At 41.2% G+C, this 16,431-nt stretch overlaps 1 protein-coding gene across 1 annotated transcript in view; it reads right to left on the bottom strand.

Moving 5' to 3' along the window:
* Nucleotides 1-507: 507 nt before the first annotated feature.
* The window catches only part of chrm4.L (cholinergic receptor, muscarinic 4 L homeolog), a 29,219-nt gene continuing 13,295 nt past the window's right edge, over nucleotides 508-16,431 (bottom strand). The window contains exon 2 of the mRNA XM_018257343.2: nucleotides 508-2,617. Within this exon, the coding sequence (XP_018112832.1) occupies nucleotides 1,122-2,617 (1,496 nt within the window). The 3' untranslated portion in view covers nucleotides 508-1,121. The remainder of the gene's footprint in view (nucleotides 2,618-16,431) is intronic.

Raw genomic sequence — 16,431 nt, 5'->3', positions numbered from 1 at the left:
ATAAGGGGGGTAAAGGATAAGTAAACCTTTCAAATATGTGAATCTAAAATGTATGAGAGTGCTATTCTAAGCACTTTTGCAATTTACATTCATTATTAATTTCTCTTTAATTCCAAGATATTAAGGGATACATGTGCTGTTAATATGAATGAATTTTGTTACAACAGCGCCCCCTGCTGGTCACTTTCTGACCAGTCTGACCACCAAGTAGTCAAGGAAGTTGTCAGGAGAAAGAAAGAGGCTGCTCTGTTTTTCTTCTGCATAGGAATAAAATTAGAAACCTTTCTCAAATCTTTCCTAAGCAGAAGAACATCAGAGCAGCCTCTTTCTTTCTCCTGACAACTTCCTTGACTACTTGGTGGTCAGACTGGTGGGAAAATGACCAGCAGGTGGCGCTGTTGTAACAAAATTCATTCATATTAACAGCACATGTATCCCTTAATATCTGGGAATAAAAATTAAAAAAAATAATGAATGTACATTGCAAAAGTGCTTAGAATCGCACAATCAACAATTTTACAATCACTTATTTTAAAGGTTTACTTATCCTTTAAGGATAACTTCCAATTTACTAAAAAAAAAATTATTCTAATAAAAGTGGATGGCATGTATTTTGATAGTACCCCTGTAAAGGGAACATACATTTGAACCATTTGTCACAGTGAGTTGAGGGTACAGCTCATTAGTGTCTACAAGAAACCAAAAGTCCATGGGGAGGTAGAAAGGGGGTATTTAACACACCAGCCACGGATCAAGTCTGCGTACCCCACCCGGCCAAAGTCTATTGGGTAACGGAAGTTGTAAATCTCCCCAGACTGAAGAATTTGTAAACCACAAGGTGCTTGGTTGTTGCCCACTGCCCTCCTCAGTGTGGCACACAATCAGTTTGTCTTGACTTTGTACAAGTCTTTATCCCGGGTACTTGACTGTACAATTGCCGCTTCCCATCTGCCTAACTGCCAGCTCAGCTTATTACTAGTGCAAATGCCTCCCGCTGGAATCTCAGCCTGTGTTGGCACTGAGGTAATTTCAGAAGACTTGCTCGCCGGGCGTATCATGCTCAAGGCTTCTGAAATACCTACTCCTTGCCAACAGGTCAGCAAACTTATAGTCATTGTTGTCTATCTGGCCATGCCAATGCTTTTGTACTGACACATGAGGAGGTGTTTGAAAGTCTTCTTGAAGGTGGCATTGCAAAGGGCATAGCAGGCTGGGTTTATGGTGCTGTTGACATAACACAGCCAATACCCGATGTACCAAACGGTTTCAGGGATGCACGTCTGACAGAAGGTGTTGATCAAGACCATGACATTGTAGGGTGTCCAGGTAATGATGAAGGCCAGTAGGATAGCAAAGATGGTCCTGGTTACCTTCTTCTCCCTGGCCGCCATCTGCCTCTTTTTTTTCACCTGGTTGCGGGCGATGCTGGCAAACTTTCTTGCAACGTTGACTGGCCTGTTGTTGGCCTGTTGAGACAAAGGAATTGCGCATTCCGGAACAATCTCAATAGCTGTCACACACTCGTTGCCGGACTGCTTGGTGACAATCTTGATCTTGGACCACTTTGAAGAGGTATTCGCTGTTGGAGCCAGTGGTGGCATGCTCTGGGTTGGGGCCAGGACAACCCCTGAAGGGGCGTCGCTTAAAGGCTGCTTCTCTGGAGGGTGGTGAGATAGGCTGGCTGAACTGGATTCATTTGAGGTCTCCTTTTCTTCAGCTGTCTGGAGGTTGGTCATTGATTTCTCAATCTTGCCATTGCTCACTCCATTCTTTTTTTCAACCACCTCTTCTCCAGCTCCTTTTTTGGGCAGGTTCTTGGTTTGCTTAATTAGAGGGCTTTTCATAGAGCTAATTGGCTTTTTTTTCTCCTGACGGGTTTCTGGACAGTGCCTGCGGACTCTGCTCCTGCTGGCCAGAGAGATGTGGATGTAGAGTATAGTCATAATGACCACCGGAAGGTAGAAGGCAGCAATGGCTGTGCCGAAGGTGACTGCCGGGTTGCTAAGAAACTGGATGTAACATTCCCCACTTGCCACTGTCCTCTGTCCTACAATAAACTGCCAGAAGAGAATAGCAGGGGCCCAGAGCACAAAGGAGAGAAGCCAAGCTGCTGCAATCATCAGCCCTGCCATCTTAGTGGTTCTTCGAGCTGGGTAAGTCAGTGGTTTGGTCACGCAGAAGTACCTATCAAAACTAATGATGAGGAGGTTCATCACAGAAGCATTGCTCACCACATAGTCCAGAGCCAGCCACAGGTCACACACAATAGGTCCGAGTGGCCAGTAACCCTTGATAATGTAGAGAGAGTAGAGATTCATGGAGAACACACCAATGATAAGGTCAGCGCAGGCCAGGCTGAAGAGGAAATAATTGTTGATTGTCTGTAGCTGTCTGTTGACTTTAATGGAGAGCATGACCAGAATGTTGCCCACCACCGTGACCAAACTAAGGGAACCAGTGACGGTGGCGATAAAGATCATTTCCATTGTCTGGTACTTTCCAGGGATTTCCATGGTGGTTTCGTCCACGGTCTGGTTGCTGGCGTTTGACTCATTTTCCCAAGTGTCATTTTCCATTGCTGGGGGCCAATAAGGGACAGAGAGGTTGTAGAATAAATCTAGAGAGAAAGATATATGGTTAGGTTTATAGCTCAGATAATCCTGGAATCACAAGCATGGCCAAGACATAATAAGGTGGCCAGGGCTAATTCCCAGAACACCTTGCAGTATAAATGTAGTGCCAGTTCTATGGACAATAAATGTGCTGCCAGTTTCAAGCAAAATGCCCCCCAGAACATGGGGCAGAATAAATGCAGTGGCAACCTTATGTATAATACCTCCATACTTGTATTATACGTATTGGCTTTGGTTTGGGGAGACTTAGTCTTTCCAAGCCTCCATCAATATCTGCCTATGCTAAAGTGGCACCTAACCCTTTATTAAAGCTATCGTATATATCTGCCAGTACAACTGGAAGTATAAATAAAGTGCCAATTGTAATTTTATAATTTATTTATACTACTATGTGTTCTGGGATATTATACATGAAACTGACACTGCATTAATACTAACATGTTCTAGTGGCATTATATATGGAATTTGCGCTGTATTTATCCTGCCATGTGTTCTGGGGTATTATATATGGAATTGGCACTGTATTTATCCTGCCATGTGTTCTGGGGTATTATATATGGAATTGGCACTGTATTTATCCTGCTGTGTGTTCTGGGGTATTATATATGGAATTGGCACTGTATTTATCCTGCCATGTGTTCTGGGGTATTATACATGGAATTGGCACTGTATTTATCCTGCCATGTGTTCTGGGGTATTATACATGGAATTGGCACTGTATTTATCCTGTCGTGTGTTCTGGGGTATTATATATGGAATTGACACTCTATTTATCCTGCCATTTGTTCTGGGGTATTATATATGGAATTGGCACTGTATTTATCCTGCCATGTGTTCTGGGGTATTATACATGGAATTGGCACTGTATTTATCCTGTCCTGTGTTCTGGGGTATTATACATGGAATTGGCACTGTATTTATCCTGTCGTGTGTTCTGGGGTATTATATATGGAATTGACACTGTATTTATTCTGCCATGTGTTCTGGGGTATTATACATGGAATTGGCACTGTATTTATCCTGTCCTGTGTTCTGGGGTATTATACATGGAATTGGCACTGTATTTATCCTGTCGTGTGTTCTGGGGTATTATATATGGAATTGGCACTGTATTTATCCTGCCATGTGTTCTGGGGTATTATACATGGAATTGGCACTGTATTTATCCTGTCGTGTGTTCTGGGGTATTATATATGGAATTGACACTGTATTTATTCTGCCATGTGTTCTGGGGAATTATATATGGAATTTGCACTGTATTTATCCTGCTGTGTGTTCTGGGGTATTATACATGGAATTGGCACTGTATTTATCCTGCCATGTGTTCTGGGGTATTATATATGGAATTGACACTGTATTTATCCTGTCATGTATTCTGGGGTATTATATATAGAATTGGCACTGTATTTATCCTGCTGTGTGTTCTGGGGTATTATACATGGAATTGGCACTGTATTTATCCTGTCGTGTGTTCTGGGGTATTATATATGGAATTGACACTGTATTTATTCTGCCATGTGTTCTGGGGTATTACATATGGAATTTGCGCTGTATTTATTCTGCCATGTGTTCTGGGGTATTATATATGGAATTTGCGCTGTACTTATTCTGCCATGTGTTCTGGGGTATTATATATGGAATTGACACTGTATTTATTCTGCCATGTGTTCTGGGGTATTATATATGGAATTGACACTGTATTTATCCTGCCATGTGTTCTGGGGTATTATATATGGAATTGGCACTGTATTTATCCTGTCGTGTGTTCTGGGGTATTATATATGGAATTGACACTGTATTTATTCTGCCATGTGTTCTGGGGTATTACATATGGAATTTGCACTGTATTTATCCTGCCATGTGTTCTGGGGTATTATACATGGAATTGGCACTGTATTTATCCTGTCATGTGTTCTGGGGTATTATACATGGAATTGACACTGTATTTATCCTGCCATGTGTTCTGGGGTATTATATATGGAATTGACACTGTATTTATTCTGCCATGTGTTCTGGGGTATTATATATGGAATTGGCACTGTATTTATCCTGCTATGTGTTCTGGGGTATTATATATGGAATTGGTGCTGTATTTATCCTGCCATGTGTTCTGGGGTATTATACATGGAATTGGCACTGTATTTATCCTGTCATGTGTTCTGGGGTATTATACATGGAATTGACACTGTATTTATCCTGCCATGTGTTCTGGGGTATTATATATGGAATTGACACTGTATTTATTCTGCCATGTGTTCTGGGGTATTATATATGGAATTGGCACTGTATTTATCCTGCTATGTGTTCTGGGGTATTATATATGGAATTGGTGCTGTATTTATCCTGCCATGTGTTCTGGGGTATTATATATGGAATTGGTGCTGTATTTATCCTGCCGTGTGTTCTGGGGTATTATATATGGAATTGACACTGTATTTATCCTGCCATGTGTTCTGGGGTATTATATATGGAATTGACACTGTATTTATCCTGCCATGTGTTCTGGGGTATTATATATGGAATTGACACTGTATTTATCCTGCCATGTGTTCTGGGGTATTATATATGGAATTGACACTGTATTTATTCTGCCATGTGTTCTGGGGTATTACATATGGAATTTGCGCTGTATTTATCCTGCCATGTGTTCTGGGGTATTATATATGGAATTGACACTGTATTTATCCTGCCATGTGTTCTGGGGTATTATATATGGAATTGGTGCTGTATTTATCCTGCCGTGTGTTCTGGGGTATTATATATGGAATTGGCACTGTATTTATCCTGCTATGTGTTCTGGGGTATTATATATGGAATTGGCACTGTATTTATCCTGCCATGTGTTCTGGGGTATTATATATGGAATTGGTGCTGTATTTATCCTGCCGTGTGTTCTGGGGTATTATATATGGAATTGACACTGTATTTATCCTGCCATGTGTTCTGGGGTATTATATATGGAATTGGCACTGTATTTATCCTGCCATGTGTTTTAGGGCATTATATATGGAATTGACACTGTATTTATCCTGCCGTGTGTTCTGGGGCATGATACATGGAATTGGCACTGTGATACTATGAAGAAATCTGTTTAAAAAATGTCTTTAATTGGTCTCCCTAAACACAAAATTCAACCTTCTTCCTTTGTCAGTGGTACAAATGAGATAAGCAGTGATTTCCCAGACGATATTCACCCCTCCTTACCAGCAGATGTCACCCTGATTCCATTTCCACCATCAATTCCTAGAAAAATTAAATATTGCCGGCAGCTCCGAGCGGCCTGATGCCATAGATAGATAACTTAGCCCTATTGATTTATAAAGCATCTGAAAGCCTTTAATTTCGTTTCATACAATCCCCTAAAAGTGATAAGAAATGACAATGCCCTCGGTGGTGCCGCTCTACAAATACTGAAGGGTTACACCGCTTTTATTTCCCATACAGAAGTTCTAATTGGGCATCAGCATTTCTATAATATAAGACAGGCCCTGTTTTGAATTCATATTTTGTATCCGTTTGCCCGTCTATAAGACATCTCGGCGCCGGAGCTGTTAATCCTAGCTAACATATACAATTAACACAGCGCTCAGCCGATCTCCATTCCTACACTGACACACGGAGGCATCTCTTGAACTTTAAAGAAATTACATGTTAACAATGAGGCATTAAGGGGGAAGAATTCCTGCAACCCAGCATTATAGTGACACTGAGATCTCTGCCGGCGTCACCCATTCATGAAGAGCTTTGATTCTTCTTCATCTTTTTTTAGATGCAGAAATGTAAAAAAAAAAAAAAGAAGCAGAAAAAAAAAGTAATTCTGACAGATAACTCCATTATCGAAATACGAGTAACCTCTTTTCTTCTTGATGGATGTTCTGCCCTTCCCTAGGAAAGATTATATATGTAAAGCAAGCTGCTCTCTTGCCTCACTCTTGGGAAGCGAAACCCTCTGGGAAACTGGGCGGAATCCCAAGGAATTTTGCTTAAAAAGCTGCAGACACGGCAGAGCTCTCCGGCCAAAAAAGAATTGCTGGCTGTAAAACAGCACCGGTATTAATAGCCCATCTTGCGCGGCTGATCAGCAATTAATTTTCATGAAGATTCATGTTGTATATTAATTGGTAATTAGCCTTTTCAGCATTGTAATTGTGTATATATGCCTGGCTTTTACAAGGGGCCACGTGCGAACCCATAGCCGTACCCTTGGAAACCCACTATTAATGAAGCAAATACGTTAATAGGCTTCCTGTTATTACAGAAATATAGGACAGAGGTTATTTGTATTAGGGGCCACAAGTTTTAACAAACATATTTGCTTAATTAATATTGAGATGTTAAGGGCACAACTATGGGTTCCCACTGGGCCCCTTTATGTAAATATACTATCAGGGCCACCATCAGGGGGTACATTCTGTGCTGTGCTGCACATTTCGAATTAGCCGGGCCCCCCTTGACATCAACGAACCTTCAAAGTTCCGAATATCTGAAGTCCCGAACCAGCACCCTCAGTCATTGGAGACTCTTACTGGGTAAATGGTCCAAAGCTGACGGCAGTACTTACCTCCTTTCTATCACTGTCTCCCTAATTACTTCCTGGTTCTGGGCTGGGCCAAGCTGAATTTTATTATTAAATGGGGCGGAGACAGATGGGCTGGCCTTAGCTACAGAAGCTGGAGTCTGTATTGGTTCCATCTACTGGTCATCCCTGGTATTACAGCTAAAAAAAGGTAACTTCCATGGCCACCGTTGACAAACAAAGAATAATAGGCTCAGCCGGAGTTGCATTATATAAACAACTAGAACTCGCAAGGTCCCTTTGGCTGAGGCGTTTACCCAAAATAGAAAGACAGTCCAGGAGGCAGCTTAGCCCCCTGGCAGTCAGAGATAATTTTCCATTCAACGTGTAAAGACGGCCGAGCAAATTAGGCCTCATGGATATGGAATATACTAAAAGTCCCTAATGTAATCACGCCAGTATTCGTTAACCTCAAGCTCGCATTATGCTAATTGTGTTAGCCCACTCAGCGAGCACATCATGTTAATGAAACATATCTGCTTCGATACATTTTACTCATAATTGGCTTCCCAGGGGAATGCTGGGAACTATTTCATTCATTATACCATATATGTGTTGCCGTGGACTCTATTCTGTCCACTGTGTTGGACTCTAATTTGAAAGGTCGGCCACTTTTCTGCGGCACTAAGTGGGGCTCCATCTTATTTTCATAACGTCCAATGAATGTAATAGAGCAAATGGTCCCTCATTAATCAGGAATCATTCAGGAACAATACAGAATATGTTTCATTGGAGCAGCTCTGCGACCATGTCCTCAAAGGCTTAGTAACCAGCAATACAACATGACTGCCATGTTCCACTATCTTTAACTACCAGACAATAAAGGAGGCCTCCATAAATGGAGGCACCAGATGGAAGGCAGTGAGCTCCTGGAGCACGATGGTTCAGGTATGTAAAAAGTCAGGAGAGAGGCTCGGACAGACCTTCCAAAGTCCCAGAAGAAGACCATTCCCATCAACTGTTTCTCATTTCCACCACAGGTCTTTTTGGCACCTGTCTACATCTAATTGTTGTACGAGTGGGCCTTTGATGTTGGGTTCTTGTAGACCACAGGAGACACTGTCATAAGGCAAGGAGTTAAGCGACCATTCCCATACCTAAAGCAACCGGTCAGTAGCTTTTCCTGGTCTTTTAATGTGGTGCACCCCTACCCTGCCTTTTACACTGCCAATGCCCTGCCATACTAAGATCAAAACCGTTGTCTCCCACCCAGTCACCAGTCAAATGCGGGTACTGAGCAATACATTGCTCATAAAACTGTGCTGTCCTAGATTCAGGCCTTCCCACAAGTCTCTTTTCCATTGCACTCCCCAGTTCTCCAAAGTATCAGGACAAAATGAAATTTTTGCTGCAACAGGGGACCCTCCTATAGCAATCCAGATAGAATCCTGATAGAACTTCTGCCCATCTAAGAGCATGGGCAGAAAACAGGAGCAGATCATGGCAGCTACTATCCAACCTGTGGCACTTCAGCCTAAGTTTAATGCTGTATAATTCAGTAATCTTCAATCTGAGCTGCCAGTTGCAGTGACAATGCTGCCATATTGCCCTACTGATACCATATTGTTCTGAGAATCCTGTGATCCCCTACTCATTCTATCTAGAACTGTTGCTCTGCAGGACCCAAGTCAGTGACTCTATTTGCATTGGTTTATTCTGTAAATCATTCTGCTCTTTGGCCCATTGAAACAGTAAAATACCAGCCAGTAGGTAACCCTACCAACCACAAATCCCAAACCTATGGAGTAGGACCCAAATATTGGTCCCTATGCTGTTCATAGTAGGTCTTCATGCTCTCATACAGCTTCATACTCCTATTCTACTATACATCCATATATCTAGCCCATATTATATGTGACCTTTCCCATTATACAAGAGAAAATTCCAATATATTGTCAGTGTCAACATAAAAATGAGCTTTTATCATCTTTCACATGGTCTCTCAATAGCTTTATTTCTGGGCTTCATTGTTTTCTTTGTGGCTTTTTTAAATTCCCTTTTTTTATGCTGCACTCCCACGTCTAGCATTTAGATCTGTCCTTAGTGCTGGGGTCAGTGACCCTAGCAATAAGATACTGTTCTAAATGTCATACGGTTTGGAAGTCAGAAAGAGGAAGAAAAGGATAGTGATTATATTGAAATAAACGAAGAAGCAAAATCCAGATAAAGCCATAATAACAGTAATTATATTAACACTGACTACAATATTTTAAAAAGTGTATTTCTACCTTCCAAAGCAGTCATAGTCGCAACAGATGTTGCCATTTCTACATATAGTCCCAGGCATCAGTCCTCATGATCACTGTCACATTATATAATAAGAAAACCCAACATTTTGGCTTAATTAACTAAAAATAATGTCCCTGAATGTGCACATATACTGAATAATGAAACACTTAGGGATTTGCTCTTCAAAGGGTTTTTATTACTCTTGTGTGAAGAAGGGCACGTCCTGAAGTTTTCCATGTAATGTTTATTTAATAAAGCCCACAGGGTTGGAAGGAACCTTCTTTTGAAGGCCCAGCCCATACACAGATCATGCTATGAGGTATAAATCAGGGTTTCTTAATCTTTTTCTCTAGAAACCCAGATTAGCTCTGGGCATCAGATTCATGGACCAATAACTGGCATATGATGGAATGTGGTGGATATTCATATCTGTAGAAGATTAGTTCTAGGCATCAGCTTCATGACTTAATTGGGATGTGGTAGATGTCCATTTCTACAGAAAATTTGATCTGGGCATCAGCCTAATGGTCCAGTAACTGCCATATATTGGGATATGGTGGACATCCATATCTGCAGAAGAGTAGTCCTGAGCATCACTCTCATAACTCAATAACTGAGATGTGTTGCGATGTGATGGATATCCATACATGTCCATATGTTCTTATAAAAGAAGCCCAGCCCATACAGAGATCATGGCACAAGGTAGAATTCAGGGGTTCCTTACCTTTACCTCAAGGAAACCAAATTGGTTCTGGGCATCAGTTTCAAAAACCAATAACTGGTATGCATTGGAATGTGGTGGATAACCATATCTACAAAAGATTTGATCTGGGCATCAGCCTAATGGTCCAGTAACTGCCATATGTTGGGATATGGTGAATATACATATCTTCAGAAAATTAGTTCTGAGCATTATCTTCATAACCCAATAACTGAGATGTGTTGCGATGTGATGGATATCCATACATGTCCATATGTTCTTATAAAAGATGCCCGGCCCATACAGAGGTCATGGCACAAGGTAGAATTCAGGGGTTCTTCACCTTTTCCTCAAGGTACCCAAATAATTTCTGGGCATCAGTTTCATAAACCAATAACTGGCATGAATTGGGATGTGGTATTTATCCATATCTATAATGGCATCTTCCAGGAACAGAAGAAAAAAACAAGCGCATATGCTTATACATTTGTACATATGCTTATTTCAATCCTTTTTCTAGAATTAGCCTTACGTTCAACCCAACACTGCTGTTCCTTTTCAAACACTCGCTCCTACAGAGGAACACTCATGTTTAGTAGATGTTTCGGGGTGTAAAGACCCAACTTTGAGCTACAGAAGCAGAATTTAGGACTGTTTCATAATACATAATATGAAAGATGAGAATCCCTTATAACCATTTCCCTTATAAAATCCGGCCATGAGTCAGCGTCATACATATCAGCATAATGTAAGGAAGGGGCAGAGTGGGAATACACGAGGAGCCACTGAAGTGTTTTGTCGTTGTACGCAATATAAAACTTTAATCCAATGACTGCATAAAGCTCTCAAGCAACATTCCATCATTTAAGTTCAGCTGCTGCCCATCCTCATGCAAATCAGGGGGACTGATGAAGAAGCACCATTTAGTGGAATGAAACCCATGGGATATCCGGGGCTCTAACCACTTTTCCTGACACTCAGAGAATGATGGAAACTGGTTTCCCCTTGCTTGACAGTTTCCTTCTTTTGGGACTGAAGAACATAAAGGAAAGCCTTCAGCATGTTGAGAGACCATAAGAAGATGTAGAAAAGAAAGAAGAAGAAGAATAAAAGGAGGGAAGTAAAAAGGAGATACTATTTATAGGAATCATACTGTGTAAAATGAGTCTAATTAATCAAGAACAGAGTTTGAGGAATAAGGCAGGTCCAGCTGTCATCAGTGAACCCAAAATAGCTGAAAACGTAAAAGACAAGATGTTTCTTTCTGCCTTTTGAAAGATATTTTTTTGTCTCTACTAAAGGCAAACACCACACATCCATCCTGGAGTGATTCTGTGAGATAGACTCTAACCCAACTGAGTATGTTTTACAGAGCCTTTGAGAACGTTTTCCTCCAAGTTCTGTTTGTCGTTGGAGAAGGGGAAGAATGAGAGAGAGTCAGAGAAGATGGGAAAAGAATAGATCAGAAAGAAAGAAGAAGAAAATTGGACTGGGGACAATGAAGAAAGAGTGGAGGGAGGAAGTGATAGAAAATAAGAAGGCATAAATTGAGAGGTACCAGGGGAAGGTGTTCCCTTTGTTTACTGTCTTTCTTTCTTTTCCCTCTCCTTCTCTATATCTATCTTCAACTGTTCTTCTCCTATCTTCTCTCTCATTATTCCCCTTCTCCTATGTCAAACAGGGGCAAATTGAGAGAAAAATAGTGAGGAAAAGGGATTAACTGAGAAGACAGGAGAAACCAAGTTAAGATGAGACCATTAATATCAAGACAGAGGTGGAACAGAAGGCACTAGAGGGAGCAGGAAAAACAATGGGACAGAAGAAAATGAGATAACATGGGGGAAAAAGAAGAGAAAGAGGGGGGGAAATAGGAACATTAAAAGAGAATGTAGGTGATAATAAAGGAGAGAGTGGCCACTAAATATCAAGAGAAAAGTTCAACAGAAGGTACTAATGGAAAGAGGGAACAAGAGGAGATACCAAGGCACAGAGGGGAGAGAAGATTTAAAGGGAGACAGAGAATGGGATACAAGGGAGAGAGGAAAATAGCAAAGGAAATAAGAAAAAAGGGAGAGATACAGAAAGATACTAGGAATGAAGGATTAAAGGAAATCAATAGAAAAGGAGGGGGAATTGTAGACATGCAGATGTTGATGCTAAGGAATGACAAATAAAAAAGTTGAGTGAAATGTTGAGCTGGAGGTAAATACTGGAAGTGAGTAGATGGCAAATTCACTAACATGGGTATACATTTGCCTCAGTGCAGTAGACTGTAGCATCCAACCAGACTCAAGGATTCCGTGATATTACTGAATTAAGGTCTATTTTTAGCGGGGTATTTATCAAGAGCTACCTCTAAACTGCCAGAATGCTGCTACCGCGCCACGAAAAAATACAGCCTTAATTACATTATGCTGAAAGTAAATCCATTACCAGCCATTACAATTTCATGAACAGCACCTATCCCTCAATTTACATGTTTTATCGATGAGAATGATGGCTGATATAATAAATCTAGCAAGACACTAGTATCGTGATCTACTGGTCACCAGCCCAAGACCTCCTGGAGATCTACTGTAAGTGCACAAGCAACAAGCAATGATAATTATTATTCTTTAAAGGTTGGAAAGGGTCAAAGAGGAAAATAAAAGAAGAGACAGCAAGAAAAGAGACAGAGGGGGTTATTGGTGTGTGTTGGGGGAAGTGAGACCACAAAGGAAGATGGGTTAAATGAAGAAGAGAAAATAGATGAGATAATAGGAAAAGGGGCAAAGGGGAGTAAGGAGTGAGATAAAGAAATATATTGTAGAGAAAGAATAAGACAGTAGGAAAAGACCCAGAGAGGAGGGAGACAGAGAGAATTATTGAAAGAACATTAAATACAGGTTTAGAGGAGGTAAGAAAAAGCACTAGGCAGAATAAAAGAGAGGGTAGAGGAGGGTGGCAGAGTTTGTGAGACAGCAAATAAACGAGACAGAGCAAGACAAGGAGGAAGACAATCTTGTAAAGAAAGAAGCTAAAGATTAGAAAGAACTGCAGACAGTGGTTGCTATGGGAGCATTAAAAAATGAAGAGAAGGTTAAAGTATAAAGCCTAATGAATCTGACAGTATTGCTAACCACATCACCTGTTGAACAAGCGCTGGCGTTAGGAAATTGGTCCTAAGGGTTCTCTAGAGAGCAAAAAAGAAAAATGGAAGAGAAAAAAGGTATAACGGGCGAAAGAGATGAGCAGGACAAAGGCCAAGTAAAAGAAAAGGAACAAACCTATGTCTCTCCTTCTTCTGTCAAGTGTGGAAGTTCTAACCGTGTTCTTGAACCAGCAGGTGGCACAACACATGTGGCAATGTAGGGACAACTACAGGGTACTGCTCTACGCAAGCACAGATAGGAGCAAACCCTAAGCTCCATTATGGTGTCTACCATTGATCAATGAACCCTTTAGTCTTGTTTGGGTCCACTCTAATGTCTTCCCCTTGGTCCTAAGGGTTCTCTAGAGAGCAAAGTTGAAAAACGGACGAGAAAAAAGGTATAACGGGCAAAAGAGATGAGCAGGACAAAGGCCAAGTAAAAGAAAAGGAACAAAACGTTGTCTCTCCTTCGTCTGTCAAGTGTGGAAGTTCTAACCGTGTTCTTGAACCAGTAGGAGTTACAACACATAGTCGGGGCCCTGTACTTGCATGATGTGGCAATGTTGGGACAACTACAGGATACTGCTCTAGGCAAGCACAGGTAGGAGCAAACCCTAAGCTCCATTATGGTGTTAACAATTGATTAATGAACCATTTAGTCTTGATTGAGTCCACTCTAATGTCTTCCCCTTCCTTAAAAGCTGCCTTGCAAGCAGAGGGAGTAAGTGAAGTAGTAGGTGATACATTTCTTGCCTGAGTAGGTTAAGGGCTTTCAAAGCCACCCATGTGAGATGTCAAGGCTTGATGAAAGAGCCCGTCCATCTTGCGCTACACTGCATCGACTGCATTGAGACAATAAAGGCATCACCTTTGCTCTACTTATTCCCAATGCTAACACAGTAATGGCCTTTAGCTGATGGACAGAGGCCGAGGGTGGCAGGAGGAACGAGGGACCATAAGAGAATATGCTATTACATGCATATCATCGACCAAATGTGTTCAGGGGAATATATGGATTTAATCTCTTTGCAAGAGATGCATGAATGTATCAGCCCTATACAAATAAAGGAGTATAAATAAATAAATACAATTAGCAATCATAATGCGGTACAATGCCATATGGCCCAAAGCAATGTTATCTATCTAAAGCCAAGATGCATCATCCTTTGGTCTTGAACAACCCATAAATACAAGCAACACAATCCAAATCAGCAGCAGAGGGGGACGGGCATCACACTGAGCTCCCAATCTCCTTTCCAAACCTTGTCCTTAATTCTTTTGGTCTTTGAATGCAAGTAAACAATGAGGAACACCAAGGACAAACAATCCAATGGCCACGACAGAAGAGACAGATCGAAGGAAAGACCACGATTCTCTTGGCCGATCTCTTGGGAGAATACTCCATAAAAAACTACTCTCAAGAAAATTAGAGAAGCTTTAAGGACTTGCTGTCAAATAATCATGAGCAATTGTTTTAATGTTCAATCTAGGAGAAAATGAGAAAAGGGACCCCCAGGGCCACCAGAACTGTGGCGAGTTTTTACTATTGAAGAAAGCCCCCCCCCTCAGTAAACATGGGAATCCCAAGAGTCAGCGATTGTTTGTTCAGCCGCATTGAAAATACAAGTCACCAATTTGTGAACATATTGATTGAGGTCATTGATAGGTTTATTCAAGGGAGCTTCCCATGGGGTCATATGTCAATCACAACATAAACTCTACATTAAAACCTCTTAACTTTGGGGTATTTGCATTATGTATGGGCTGTGGTTCCTCCAGTGTGTCCCTTTAACTCTTTCTTTGAGCTGCTAATTTATGAGCTTCTACACCCACCAAGCCCTTCCTCCACTGGACATCACTCATAAACCTTGATGTACTGGAGGCAATACTCATGCCATGCTAGCATCATCTCCCTCAAAACTATTCTGGAGATGGCCTACTAACCTCTATAATGACCAAGTATGGAGTAAGTAACTATAAATAAGAGTTTTTCCAAGGGCACCCTGCACTTTGGACAGATACCAAAGGAGATGCTTTCTGACCTATTTATTCTTTGCACCTAATACTTTTCAAAATAATTGAAATGTATCCTTTTCTTGAAGACGCTGGTTGGCCAATCTTGGCCTAATCATTAGCCTACTGTATAGTATATGGGCCAATGATCCCTTTGCTAATCATTTTTTCCCACGGGCTTGGGTTGGGTAGAAAATCAAGTTGACTGCTGGTCAGATGTATATTCTCTATCCACAACCCCCAATGCTTTTCCTACTCATCTTGACTCCATCTCACCCATTTTCCCTTCAGCCGACTATCACCATCATGTTGCTGACCATTTCAAAGACAAAATCAATTCAATCAGACAAGCCATTTAGTTGGATCAGACTCCTAATTTCCAATATTCACTTCTGTCCCCACCCACCTCTATTGTAAGCTTCTTTAGTCCCCTTTCTAAAAATGACGTCAACAGATTCTCCTTTTTGCACTCCATGCTCTTTGCTCATTAGACCCTAATGCTGAAATAATTTCTTGACATATTGCATTCAGGCACATCCTCACCAAATTCCCGTTCTCAGCCTCCTTCATTAGAACCTTTATGCTTTCATAAGTAGAACTGACATTTTAGGGGTCAGTCCAGATGAACATATAAGGGGTGCAAACACCCACTAGCAAAGAAGGTGCAGAGGGTAGCGCCAGTAAATGCAAGGAAGCCCTTTCATTACTACACACAGGGCAAAAACATGGCGGACTGCACCTGTTTTTTTGCATTCTGCATCCTGCCCTATGGGTAGCACCTGTTTTAGTAAATAAGCTTTCTTCTCCAGTGTATTCCAGACAGGGATAGAGGTTTGTGGCACAGATATACACTAGAGCCCAATTATAATACAAAAAACATAGAAATACAGTATTTGTGCATCTGCTTCTCCATTCGTCCATTACCTCCATTCATGTCCCCTTCAGACCATAATGATTTATGGTCTGGAACCGTCTTTTCTCATTTTTCCACTGCAGACGCCTACAGGGTTATCTCTTTTCCTTGATCAGATTTGTGTGCGGCCGTGCCTCGGCAGTACGGATATATATGAGTGTGAGCTCCCTGTGTGTGTCATTTTGAATCACCATTATTTGTGCTAATAAAACAAATGCTAACAAATAGTGCAGCAGT

This window comes from Xenopus laevis, chromosome 4L, assembly GCF_017654675.1.
Source record: "Xenopus laevis strain J_2021 chromosome 4L, Xenopus_laevis_v10.1, whole genome shotgun sequence".
NCBI classification, from domain to species: Eukaryota; Metazoa; Chordata; class Amphibia; order Anura; family Pipidae; genus Xenopus; species Xenopus laevis.
Note: the sequence above shows the minus strand (reverse complement) of the source record. Positions and strands in the feature narration are given on the sequence as shown.